Genomic DNA, 13,095 nt, shown 5'->3' on the forward strand with positions numbered 1-13,095 from the left:
TGAGGTGGGTAGGGTGGAAACTGTATTGAGGTGGGTAGGCTGGTCACTGTATTGAGGTGGGTAGGGTAGACACTGCATTGTGGTTAAGGTGGACACTGTATTGAGGTGGGTTTGGTGGACACTGCATTGAGGTGGGTAGGCTACAATGTGGAATATCAACTGCTGTAGTTTAGTGGGCCTGAAGAATTGTATTTCTGAGGTGTGGCTATGCAATACTTTTATTTATTTATGAGATGGTGAAACACGAAGATCTGAAATGTGTTGTTGTGTTGCAGCCCAGACGGGAACTACGTCGTCTACTCCAGCTGGTCTGACAGTAGTGAGTACTTCACCATCAGTGCACTCTTCTCAAATATTTGACACTTTCTACCAAGACCAGGGTTTAGAATCATGATACCATTCTGACACCCAGATAGGCAACTCTGTGGAACTACCTATCTGCTCATGAAGCATCCTGTCGAGACAACTTTACTTTGAACTCAACCATAAAAAATAATGACAAATGAGAAGAAAGCTACACTCAGTTTAATATTATAACATTTGTATGTGTGCATTAGACAGCATTTGGCGTCCCATGAATGTATAACATACTGAAATAATCCCTGAAAGATTACAATATTTCTATCATATAGTTTGCTAACATTTTAGAAAGTGGATAAAAACTTGCACGTTTAAGTTTTTAAGTTCCACCTATGTCACAACAGAAGTATGGTGTCTGGCAACCAGGTTACAGTTTAGTGAAACTACATTGGGTCTTGATGCTGGGTATTTTGTTTGTTGTTTAACATGGCACTCAGCAATATACAAGCTACATGACGGCACTCTGTAAATAATCAAGTCTGGACAAGACAATCCAGTAATCGATATCTGCTTTAGGAATTTTGACTGGTCTATAACGAAAGTATTCACTGACACCTTTTTGTCCAAACAAAGACATTATTAAGTCAAACATAAGGAAATTATGCACTTTCTCTATCTTTATGAAAATAAAATTAATAGAATTTAACTTATTTAGGTATGTTTACCCTTTTGTGAACATTGGATGAAGTCTTTAATAATACTTACCGTATTCGACATAATGAGCGCCCTGCTCTAATAAACGCCCATGGCAATATTTGCTGATATACTGGCTTGTGAACAATCCCAATTAGCACCCCTTCTGATTGATCAATGTACACAAGACTATAATACATGTGTTATATGCACTCTTAATGTGGGCAATTAAATTCTGAAAAAATGTATCTGTCGTACATAAACATTTCAGGTTGTAAGCATAAACCACAAAATTTACGATCTTTCAACTCTGTTGTTTTTCACGAAAATAATGTACGAATTAGAGCCCCCTGTTTCTAATTTTGAGAGCACCCTGGGTGCTTATTATGTCAAATGTGGTACAAATTCTGTGTGTCATTGTGCTAGATTATCACCAAATACAGAAATGCTGTGACACTTATCTTTTTTCCTCGGTTTGTAGTGAATTCCTCCGTAGAACTATCTTAGGTGTATAACACCTTAGAAACTGTATGAATTAACAGGATAATTGTTAAGTTTGGCTGGAGTTATATTGTTTCAGAATAACTCAGAATAGTTTTGTAGAGTTAACTCCTTTGGATCACTTCAATTGTGGATTATTTTCACCAAATGATTATCATTTGGAGGATTTTTTTAATGTATTTTGTATGTCTAATTTTGTCTTTTTGTTTCTAGTTCATCTATGCAACATCTACGGTGATCATGATATTCATGAAGCATTGCCTCTGTTGCCGGGCGACCAGAGTTTCTGTATTTTTTCACTGACCTTTTCGTCAGACAACAGGGAGATATTAGGAGGGTATGAATTGTTAACATGTTTCATATAGTGTTGCATTGTTAGGATTGAATAAAAATTAGAACCAAGAAACCAAAAGGTAATGAGTTGATTTTTTAAATGAATGGTTGTGTGTGCTGTAATCTGATTGGTTGAATAATGGGATTACTGGGCATCGAATACTCAATAACACCTACAAACTCATAATGTTTATCTCCAAATTCAAGAATTAGCAAAAAGGAATTGTATAGGTTCTGAGTGTAATTTAATTCAGTCATATATCCATCTATCTAAAAAGTTTAATATCCTTAAGTCAAATATATGTTTGATGAATAAAAATCTTTTTGATTTTCGCTCCATGCTTTTAAGTATGAATTCAATGTCCAATTATTTGGAGAAGTAAAATGGCATCAATTTGTTTCAGAGCCAACGATCGTCACTTGTATGTGTATGACCGAGAGAGTAACCAGCGGACACTGAGGGTGTGTTTATTATGATTATTAACTGAATTTTGCAAGTATAATACAGTTTTTTTCCTTAAATATGATATTTAAGATATGGAAACACACAAGGGTAATATAACGGTAACAGTATTTTTCAGGGCATTATCATTTGCAGGAGCCCGAGGTTTTCCATTAACTGCCCGACGAAGGAGGGCAGTTTAAAAGACCGAGGGCTTCTGCAAATGATAATGCCCTGAAAAATAGCGTTACCGTTATTATAGCTAAAATGGATGGAATTTGTTATCAAATATCGGTTTTGAAACATTTACTGCAATCAACACGAATGTCACTGACCCACTTTTACAAATATGGAAACGTCATAGAACAAACCAGATGACGTCACTATTGAACGTGACGTAACGTATCCCTATCCTTTGACGTCACCTAACAACGGGCGTGATAATGGCCCGTCATCAAGTAATATGAGGGCATTATCAAGTTACAGTGCTCATTTCTGATAACATGCAGGCGTTTTAATAATAATTCTATCCATTTTAGCTATAATAATTGTTTATCATTGAATGTCCTTTGAATAATGGTTAACTTGGGCACTTGGGTCGGGTGGGTACTGAGTAGGACCATTGTACCCACAGGACTACCTGGACCTGTGGTTAGTCATGTGATAAATTGTCTAATATCAATAACAATGTCGCTTATGTTTGCATTTCTTTCTGACTATGCACGGATTCTTTGTGACTTTCATACATTTAAGTAATGGTGAAACTTTAGTCAGTGTATGCATGATCAGATCGTTTTATTTATGTGTGTATCTAAATAGTTTTTGCCAGGGCTGCGGTAAAACAATTCCCAATCGGACATTTTGTACCCAACTCTTGAGACCTATAGTAGGTATCCGGGTGGGGTCGAGTAACAGGGTGTCAGGTGCAGGGTACCAAGTAGGGTCGGGTAATAGGGTGCTGGGTACCCGAGTCCGGTTGGGTAGTAAGGGGTTGGGTACCCGGGTAGTAAATTTGGACTTGTCCCTGCCCAACTGAATGGACAATTAGATCATTTTTCTTCATTTTGTGATTTCTGTTGATAGTGTTAGATGGTACTTGTTTTGCCGTCAGGCAACAGATTGTGATAGTTGTGATGTGATTGATAGTTGTTTCAGTCATTACACCCCTAGTAACTAGTAAAGATCTGGGTAGAGAAAAGGCCTTCAGCAGCCCATGCTTGCCTTTGGCGACTATGCTTCTCATAAGAGGCGACTAACAGGATTGGGTGGACAAGCTCGCTAACTTGTTTGATGCATGTCATTGTATCCCAATTGCGCGGATTGATGCTCATGATGTCAATCATTGGATTGTCTGGTCCAGACTCGATTATTTACAGACTGCCGTCAAATGGCTGGAATATTGCTGAGTGTGGTGTTAAACAACAAACAGACAGACAGATGAAGTTGTGAGCAGTGAGTTACCTCCCCTGGATCATGTAGTTTTTATGTATATTTTTGGAGTCTGTTTTATCATTTCATGATTTATTTCTACAGTTAAATGTTTATTTGCCAGATAAGTGCCCATGATGATGATGTCAATGCTGTGTCATTTGCTGATGACAGTTCGCAGATCCTGTTTAGTGGCGGTGACGATGGTCTTGTCAAGGTTAGCGATAGAGACTTTGTCCGTGAATCATGAATACTGGAGCATGGATGCTAAACATCTTCACTTTAGGAAACAAGCGCAGGTGGCCTTGGAGCCCAAGATTCCACAATACTCTTTACAGAGTTGTGTCCCTTAGTTGTGCAAGGAGATGCAGTTGTCAGTTTGAATCCCCAATTGGACATGATCAGGATCCTTGGTTTGTCAGCTCCATACTTTTGCAGATATGTTCCATAAATGTGATAAAATTTTGCAATCTGTGTCACATTGATGTGATGTGCATGTGATGGTTTGCAGAGAGAACAAAACTGAATTAGCTTAACATGGACTTACCTTATAATCTACTAAACATGAAGTCCCCTTTTACTAAACTAAACATGAAGTCCCCTTATAAAAACTAAACATGAAGTCCCCTTATCATGGTTATACTAAACTAAACATGAAGTCCCCTTATCATGGTTATACTAAACTAAACTAAACATGAAGTCCCCTTATCATGGTTATACTAAACTAAACATGAAGTCCCCTTATCATGGTTATACTAAACTAAACATGAAGTCCCCTTATAATCAAGTAAGCATGAAATCCCCTTATAATAAACTAAATGTGAAGTCCCCTTATCAACTAAACGTGAAGCCCATTTATAATCAACTAAACGTGAAGTCCCCTTATGATCAACTAAATATGAAGTCCCCTTATAATCAACTAAACATGGAGTCCCCTTATCAACTAAACATGAAGTCCATTTATAATCAACTAAACATGAAGTCCCAATATAATCAACTAAATGTGAAGTCCCCTTATAATCAACTAAACGTGAAGTCCCCTTTTCAACTAAACATGAAGTCCCCTTATCAACTAAACATGAAGTCCCCTTATCAACTAAACATGAAGTCCATTTATAACCAACTAAACATGAAGTCTCAATATAATCAACTAAATGTGAAGTCCCCTTATAATCAACTAAACGTGAAGTCCCCTTTTCAACTAAACATCAAGTCCCCTTATCAACTAAACATGAAGTCCCCTTATCAACTAAACATGAAGTCCATTTATAACCAACTAAACATGAAGTCCCAATATAATCAACTAAATGTGAAGTCCCCTTATAATCAACTAAACGTGAAGTAACCTTATCAGCTAAACGTGAAGTCCCCTTATGATCAACTATGAGTGAAGTCCCCTTATGATCAACTCAATGTGAAGTACCCTTATGATCAACTCAACGTGAAGTCCCCTTATGATCAACTCAATGTGAAGTCCCCTTATGATCAACTCAATGTGAAGTCCCCGTAGGATGTAATGAGCAATGTAAATGTAATAAGATACAATGAAAATCAATTTGAAACTTAAAGTGAACTTTCATTGTCTATTTAGCACATGTTTACAAAAGCAATGGATAACTCTCTCAACTATTTCTGCTCTGTCTTCACTGAACTATTCATGACTCTTGTTCCCAGATGCTCCAGAACACGTGATATAACTGTAATATTGTTGAAAACAAGGTTACACAAACTCATTACGTAAACACTCAAATGCAGAGAACAATGATATTATGACTTGTATGAATCTGTACTAGTTAATATGAAATTTATCAAAACTAAAATTTGACTGATGTGAGTGTTGGTGCGGCAGGTGTGGGACAGGCGGACGTTACGGGAGGAAGACCCACTTCCTGTTGGTGTGATGGCGGGACACCATGATGGCATCACATACATCGATTCTAAGGTGAGTGAGGAAAGAACATCTGAAAGAGAAGATCATTTCACTGGAGGATACCAATAGGCCCTGATCCCCCTATTTCCCAGGAACTCTGATCCAGTAGACTGGTGAAATTCCAAAATATTGACTTCCTTTGAAAAATCCGGGCTCTTCACATGCAATTGTAGCTCACCTTATGTCGTTAGCTCACCTGACATGAAGGTGCATGTGAACACATTTTTGTTTATCCCCCCTCATTATAGTTTCCATTTGACAGCAATAATGAACATGGTGAAGCTGAAACTTGTATGATCATCAGTTGTGTTTCTAAAATTACACACAGGATTCTGATACTTTAACATGGCTGCTCCGACAGTTATCTTTCAAAATGTCAATTTTGTACATTATATTTATTCAGATATAAATGTGTTATTTAGAATTAATTGTTAACTACATGTATGTTGACACATGTATACATTGCAGTGTTCAAACTGAAGGGGGGGGGGGGGGGTTGTCCTGCAGCCCAATCTCATAAAAATCAGCTCTTAGTTCTCGCTATCGCTAAACAAAGATCTGAGGACATCCCATTACGGGTCACGTTAGAACGACCTTTGATCCGTCCAATCAGAGCGTCGCTTACCAGATCATAAAAGTGACAGTCGGAATGTGTTTTCTAATAAATGCAACCTCGAAAATGTTAACACGGGGTATTCCGAACGACAGTTACGGCCCGTAAGACTGATTCCGTCTATCTCTCGCTTCCATGGGATAAACATTTGAATGGAGGAGGCGTTGCACAGTATGTGGGAAGCACTGCTATACAATCTCAACCAAATATTAGACATTCTGGAATGTTCGTTTGTTCAGTTTTCAAAATTTTAATCGAGAATTGTGTCAACATATTTGTCAAGCGTAGTCTCAAATGGAAGTCGCCACGTTGAAGCTTGAGAAAAAACGTGAAGTCCCCTTATGATCAACTAAAGGTTGAGAAAGCTGCTTTCTAATTTGCTGATGTCGACTTCTTGTCAGTCATTTCAGTGATTGGTCAAAGTTCCCGTAATGGGATGTCCTCAGATCTTTGTCTAGGGGCAGCAAGTACTTTGATCTGATTTTAGTGAGATTGCCTGCAGCCCTTCAGCTTTTCTTCAAAATCTCTAGAGACATTCTCAATCTTAACTTATACATTAGGTTTATGACAAGGACCCCTTGAATTTCATGCTTATTTGTAACCCTGCAGTTGAAATAATGATGCAGCTGTTGAGGAATGTTTGTACAGTGTTCTTCTTTTATCCCCCTGGGTTAAAAACGAGGGGATATAGCATTCAGTATGTCTGTCTGTCCTTTGTCCGCTTTCCGTTTCCGGAGCAGTACTCCTACACATTTGAATATTTCTTGTTGAAATGTGCTATACATATCAGTCTAATGGTAAACTGGTGCCTTTTGATAATTTTTTTTAAAATTTTTTAATTTTTTTTTATCATTTTATGACGACAAGTTGGACTTTACTGAAAATGAAAGTAGTGCTAAAAAGATCAGTCTAGTGAGGCTGGTGCCTTTTGATGATTTGGGATATTGAAAAATACTGAACAACATTATTTTCCACTGCACTGAAGGTATCCAATGGTAATGAACCAAAAAAGGGGTATAAGTAGCCAAGAGAGAGAGATGTGTTCTCCACGGCTTACTTGCTCAAAGCAATCTTAGCGCTAAGATGATCGCAACTCCCATACTTTAACATAGGTTTACAATAGTAATAGCGCTAAGATCGCTTTGAGCAAGTGGGCCCTCACTCTTGTTTGATGGATTACTGACTGGAAAGCATTGACCAAACTGAGTCGATAGTGATGGTGATGAGAGCAGCACTGTGTTGCAGAAAGATGCCCGCTTCCTGTTATCCAACTCCAAGGACCAGACAATCAAGCTCTGGGACATGCGGCACTTTTCAAACAAGGATGGCATTGATGTAAGACAGATGTACCTACTTGTTTCTGTTGATATTTTGTTTTGTGCATGTTTAGTTGCTGAAAGATGATTGTCACCCAAGAGCAGGACTGCACGGTATTACTGATATAACAGTATACTGCAATATGCTTAACAATGATACATACATATTGCAATGCTCTTTCTGTTTGGGGATATTTTTTATTATAAAAAGTTTTGTTAATATTCATATTGTTTCACTAACTAACAAGAAATTCATTCATAAATGATGTTTTGCTTCGAAATTGATTAACAAAACGCCAGAAACGTGTTAGTAATCTTTCTGTCTCACATTATCTCCCCTGTAGCCATGACAACAAACTGGTGGCAACTGGTCATACTGAGTTATATTTACTTAAGTTTATAAAAACCAGGACCAGCATGTATAATTAGTGTCAGTCACTGTAACAGTTTAGCTCCCTATATATTGCATTTGCTGTATGTGTTGCAATGCAGATACCTGTATCGAAATCTATTTATGCAATGTTTTTGCCACTACACGGCCCCACCTCTCTGAAATAGTATATATGTTTCTGCACATATCTGAAGTCAGTTCTCAGGGAACACAATTCAGGTTCCATCATGCTGGGGTGATGCGTACAGTGGTTTTTAGTTCTTGAAGATACTTGTAGTCAGTTATGTTGCAATTCGTTGGTACACCAACGATGATATGATATGATATGATATGATATGATATGATATGATATGATATGATATGATATGATATGATATGATATGATATGATATGATATGATATGATATGATATCTGTTACATTTAATTTTGCATCGATTCACAGTTAACCCCATACTGATTGTCCATGTTGATCTCGCATCAATACCAATAAGCTAGTAAAACTATTTTTTTAATTCATAACTTTCTTGGTTGTCTCTTGGGTACGAACCCGGCCAGATAATAAGACAGACCAGGTTTTCCATGATTCTGGTCACATTACAGTATGTAAACTTCTTTGTTTCTTATTAGTTTCTCATACAGAATAGTTAGCTTGACTCATGTTGATGGGTATAAGTCAGTTGTCAGTTGTCCTTCCTTACCTTAATGAGCAAGTCTATGGACTCTATTCTCAGTCAAATGACTGCACAAAATGTTGAATATGCAGTATCGAGATGTGTTTAGTATCGTGGCTTCTGTATCGAGATATCTATCGCATTGTGTGACCCCTGCATTGCAACATCCCTACTTCTTACATGGCCATTAAAACAATTAAGGATTGACTGTGTATTTTTTTCGGTTCATTGAGGTATGAATCGAAAAACTGATGTGCAAACTGTATTAATCCACGTAGTGGATTCTTACAAAAGTTTGCACATCGGTTTTTCGATTCATACCTCAATGAACTGAAAAAAATATACAGTCAATGCTTATAATTAAATTCGACAACGTAAAACATGTTTTATCTACAATAGTTTAACCCAAAACAGTTGCATATATCAAAACAGACAAAAATGACGACATTGATAAACATTCCAGGTGTAGGAATACATACAGTGGCGTGACATGAATCAGGTGATCGTTTAATTTATGCACATAACTTGACACGCCTACAGTCAGTAGCCAATCAACGGAGAGTGGGATTAAAACAATGTTCATTGGGCCTGTCAATTAAGGCAAGAGGCGAAAAGAACTGCAACAGTCAGACTGTAACGAACCAGAAGAAATATGTCCGAGAGAAGGCGGCTGTTTCAAATAACATGGTCATTTACTGCATGATTCAAACATTACTTCCCTGATTACGGTAAAACACAGTTGGAGAAATGCTAGTTAGAAATGAAACCCGAAGACATGAAAGTTGAACCGAGGTGAGCGGGCAAAAAACAGGCGAGCGAGCCTGCACGTTTGCTGTTTCATTCATTCTCGGCCTTCGGTTTCAAAGTGTAGTTTGGACAATGAATATGGATGAAAGTCGCTAAATGTCCTGTGCATGACGATACACGTGAGCAGAAAGGGAATTCCCCGACATTCTGCAGTAATAAAAGTAGTGTGCCTCAGGGACGTGGCTTAATGTTTTACATTCATTGGGAAATGAATGCAATAACACGTGACCAATTCAGCTAATCAGAATGCAGGAATTTCCATGAACACATCAAAAATGTAATTATTGTTGTTTAAACGTTATTGGTGCTTTGGTTCTAAGCTTCTCACCTTGGGCTCTTACTGATGATGTCAATGTAGACACATGGTTGTTGTCAACCATGCCTCCACTGTGTAAAACTGGCGAATATATGTGGCATGCTGATGGTTATGTGGAGTCAACACAACCTTGAAATTGAAGGCTGCTTAGATTCAGTGTATTGAATGGGATTCCCCTCCGGCTGGGGAAACTGTCATGAACATCATAAGCTGGGATCCTGGGGCATCAGTTCTCTGTCTATTGTAAATGTCATTATTTGCTTTGCTGAATAGTATTCTGTTAAATTGACATTCTTGCTGTCTTTGTAACATACTGGATTAAGAATGGTGAAACAGAGGTTTCAAATCCCAATTGTATGTTCCTGATTATAACAGCTGATTTCACCACATAGTAAAACTTGTAAGAAAGTGCCCGATTTCACATTGGAAACCTTAATGTCTGCGTTCACTTACACATCTGATTTAAATCGCTGTAGTTGTATGTTGAAACACAGAAGGTCGGTGGTTCCATCCCCTGGTCTTTTCATTCATTAGACGTTAAATAATGGTACTTGTTGTTACCCTTCCTGGCACATGGCATAAAGGGTCTAAGACAAGGACTGGTCGGCTCAGTGTCAGTATACTGCGTTTGAGTGGGGTATCCATGTTAAACTGCAGCATGGTATCTCAGTTGGCACTATAAAATCGGTATTAGTTTGGACCATTACAAACACATACACTCTCAAAAAAAAAGAGATGTGCATGTGGCTGTATAAGTGGAATAATAATGTAGGCGACATTAAACCCCATTCCACCTCATCACGTCCCCTGTTTGTTGTGCAGGCCACAAAGAAGGCCGTCTCCAACCAGAGATGGGACTACCGATGGCAACAGGTTCCCTGGAAGAGTAAGTACAAGGACGGAGGGCAAACAGTGGCTCCCACGAACCCACTACCAACCTCACAACAGGAGTAGAGAAAATACCAGAATAGAGGTTATACAAACTGATTGAAAGCCCCTTGCAGGTTATTGTAGATGGCAGTATGGTAGGTAGATAGGGGAACATGCTTGACCAGCTGACTGCTTTGTGGGTTTCTAGGGCTTCAGTCTTGTCCCACACTGTCACAGGTTATTAAACATGTGGTGTCTGCTAGGGCTGGGACGGGTAACTCGGGTACTCGGGTCGGGTGGTTGCTGCGCAGGGGCCGGATACCCACATGACTACACGGACCCGTGGTTAGTCACGTGATATATTGTTAATGGCAAAAATTATCTAGAACTTCCATGGTTACACTATAAGTGACTAATTTTCGCGTTTCTTTCTGACTATGCACACATTCCTTCAGACTTTAAATGTTTGAATAGAGATAAAACTTCTGTCAACTTCAGTGTATGCATGACCAGATCATGTGTATCTAAATACATTTTTCCAGGCTACAGTCAAACTATTCCCAATCAGACATTTGTACCTATTTCTTGAGACTAACAATGGGTACCCGGGTAGGGTCGGGTAATTGGGGCGTGGGTACCTGGGTAGTAAATTTGGACTCATCCTAGCCCTAGTTTTTGCTTTGAAAAAGGAACCTTATGTTATTACAGTTGCCCCCTAGCGAAAAAATGGTAATACAGGATAAGTGAACCAACTCACCAAACACATTTGAGACAAGTAGGAGGTGCACAGAATTTGGGCATTTGGGTTGGTTTGTTACAGGGAGAGAGGGTGTGTGCATGTTGTGCACATACAGGACATGACGATGAAATTGACTTCACTCCCCTGGACACACGTGTTGCTCATAAGACTATTAATTGCTCATAATTCCCTAAAAGTCGTTTGATAGAAGTTCGTGACAAACAAATAATCATGTCAAAGCTGGGTTAGCATGGCCAAGTCATACATTCTCAGGATCGAGTATTGGCTTATAATGGCATAAATTACATGGGAAAGAATGCATTGTCAAAGACTAGCATTGCCACAGGTCTGTCTGTATCTGTTCTAAAGTGCATCACAATGTGAAGCCTAGTGCTGTGAGAATCCAGTTATCTCAACATAAATCCTGCTAGCAATATTACGTTGTATTACAGCATTCTGAAACCCATTAACATGAACAATTACATGGGATAAACTAAGGAATATGTCATTGAGATATCACTATGTTAAGGTCTCAACCTTCACAATCATTGGATGACTGACATGACACTATTCATTATTGCTCTCTGGAGTAAAAAATATATTCCATTTTTGCAGCAAATGAATTTGCTTCATTGTCACAATACTTCTCAATTATTGTTATCAATGCAAATTTGCTGTCACCCTTTACACAGTCATTGGGTACCTCACATCAGCACATACTGTTATGTGCTATTGAACTCTCCACTAAAACTTGTTAGCCCAGACAGGACACGCACATATCCATCGGACTATTTGTCGCAGACCACCCGCTACCTCTTTCTTCACAATGGTACGCACCAGTGGGCGGACCTCATACATAGTCATACAGGGTTAGTTGTCAGGTCCCAACTCAACTTATCCTGGCTTACCAGTAGCAGCCCACAGTAATCGAGTTGAAATTAAATTTTTACTGATCTATTGACAAAGGAAAAGTCTTGTAGCTTGAGCTAGTGTAGAGTCTTGTGGTTTTGAATGACCTTGTATTGATATCTTCACTATTATCTTGTTCAAGATCACCCTATTGCAATCCTACTCCTCCTCTTCATCGTTATTATTATGATTCAGTGGGCAAGCGTCATCGACTTGTGGGTGATACGTCACTGATGACCTTCAAGGGCCACGGTGTCCTTCACACGCTGATCCGCTGTCACTTCTCGCCTCAGTTCACGACGGGCCAGCAGTATGTCTACTCTGGATGTGCTACAGGGAATGTTGTCAGTGAGTTGTCTGCTTCAGTTACCATCTTCTGTTCCAGGTGGACCAGGAACCTTTATATGCTTAATGTTCCCTGAATGATCACAAACCAATCTCATTAAAATCAGATCTTAGTTATCGCTATCCCTGAACAAAGATCTGAGGACATCCCATTAAGTGTCATGTCAGAACGACCTTTCATCCAACCAATCAGAGCGTCGCTTACCAGATCATGAAAGTGACAGACGGAATGTGTTTTCTGATCATGCAACCTCGAAATATTTAACAGAGGGTATTCTGAATGACAGTTACAGGTTTTATGATATAGCCATACAATCTAGGCCATCTAGAATGTTCTTATTGTCAGTCTTAAATTTTTTAACCAAGAATACGTCAAAATATGTTTCGAAGCGTAGTCGCCAGTTTGCAACTAGTGTTGTAAAGCTCGATAAAGCTGCCTTCTGATTGGCTAATGTCGATTTCTTGTCAGTCATTTCATTGATCGGTCAAA

At 38.8% G+C, this 13,095-nt stretch overlaps 1 protein-coding gene across 1 annotated transcript in view; it reads left to right on the plus strand.

Annotated features, from left to right (window-relative positions):
- LOC139454254 (DDB1- and CUL4-associated factor 11-like) overlaps positions 1-13,095 on the plus strand; it is a 34,058-nt gene that overhangs the window by 15,777 nt on the left and 5,186 nt on the right. Inside the window, exons 8-15 of the mRNA XM_071235865.1 lie at positions 276-319; positions 1,708-1,831; positions 2,232-2,289; positions 3,822-3,914; positions 5,547-5,639; positions 7,486-7,575; positions 10,565-10,628; positions 12,456-12,608. Coding sequence (XP_071091966.1) covers positions 276-319; positions 1,708-1,831; positions 2,232-2,289; positions 3,822-3,914; positions 5,547-5,639; positions 7,486-7,575; positions 10,565-10,628; positions 12,456-12,608 — 719 coding nt within the window. The remainder of the gene's footprint in view (positions 1-275; positions 320-1,707; positions 1,832-2,231; positions 2,290-3,821; positions 3,915-5,546; positions 5,640-7,485; positions 7,576-10,564; positions 10,629-12,455; positions 12,609-13,095) is intronic.

This window comes from Haliotis cracherodii, unplaced genomic scaffold (assembly GCF_022045235.1).
Source record: "Haliotis cracherodii isolate W230 unplaced genomic scaffold, xgHalCrac1.p SCAF_10, whole genome shotgun sequence".
Lineage (NCBI taxonomy): Eukaryota > Metazoa > Mollusca > Gastropoda > Lepetellida > Haliotidae > Haliotis > Haliotis cracherodii.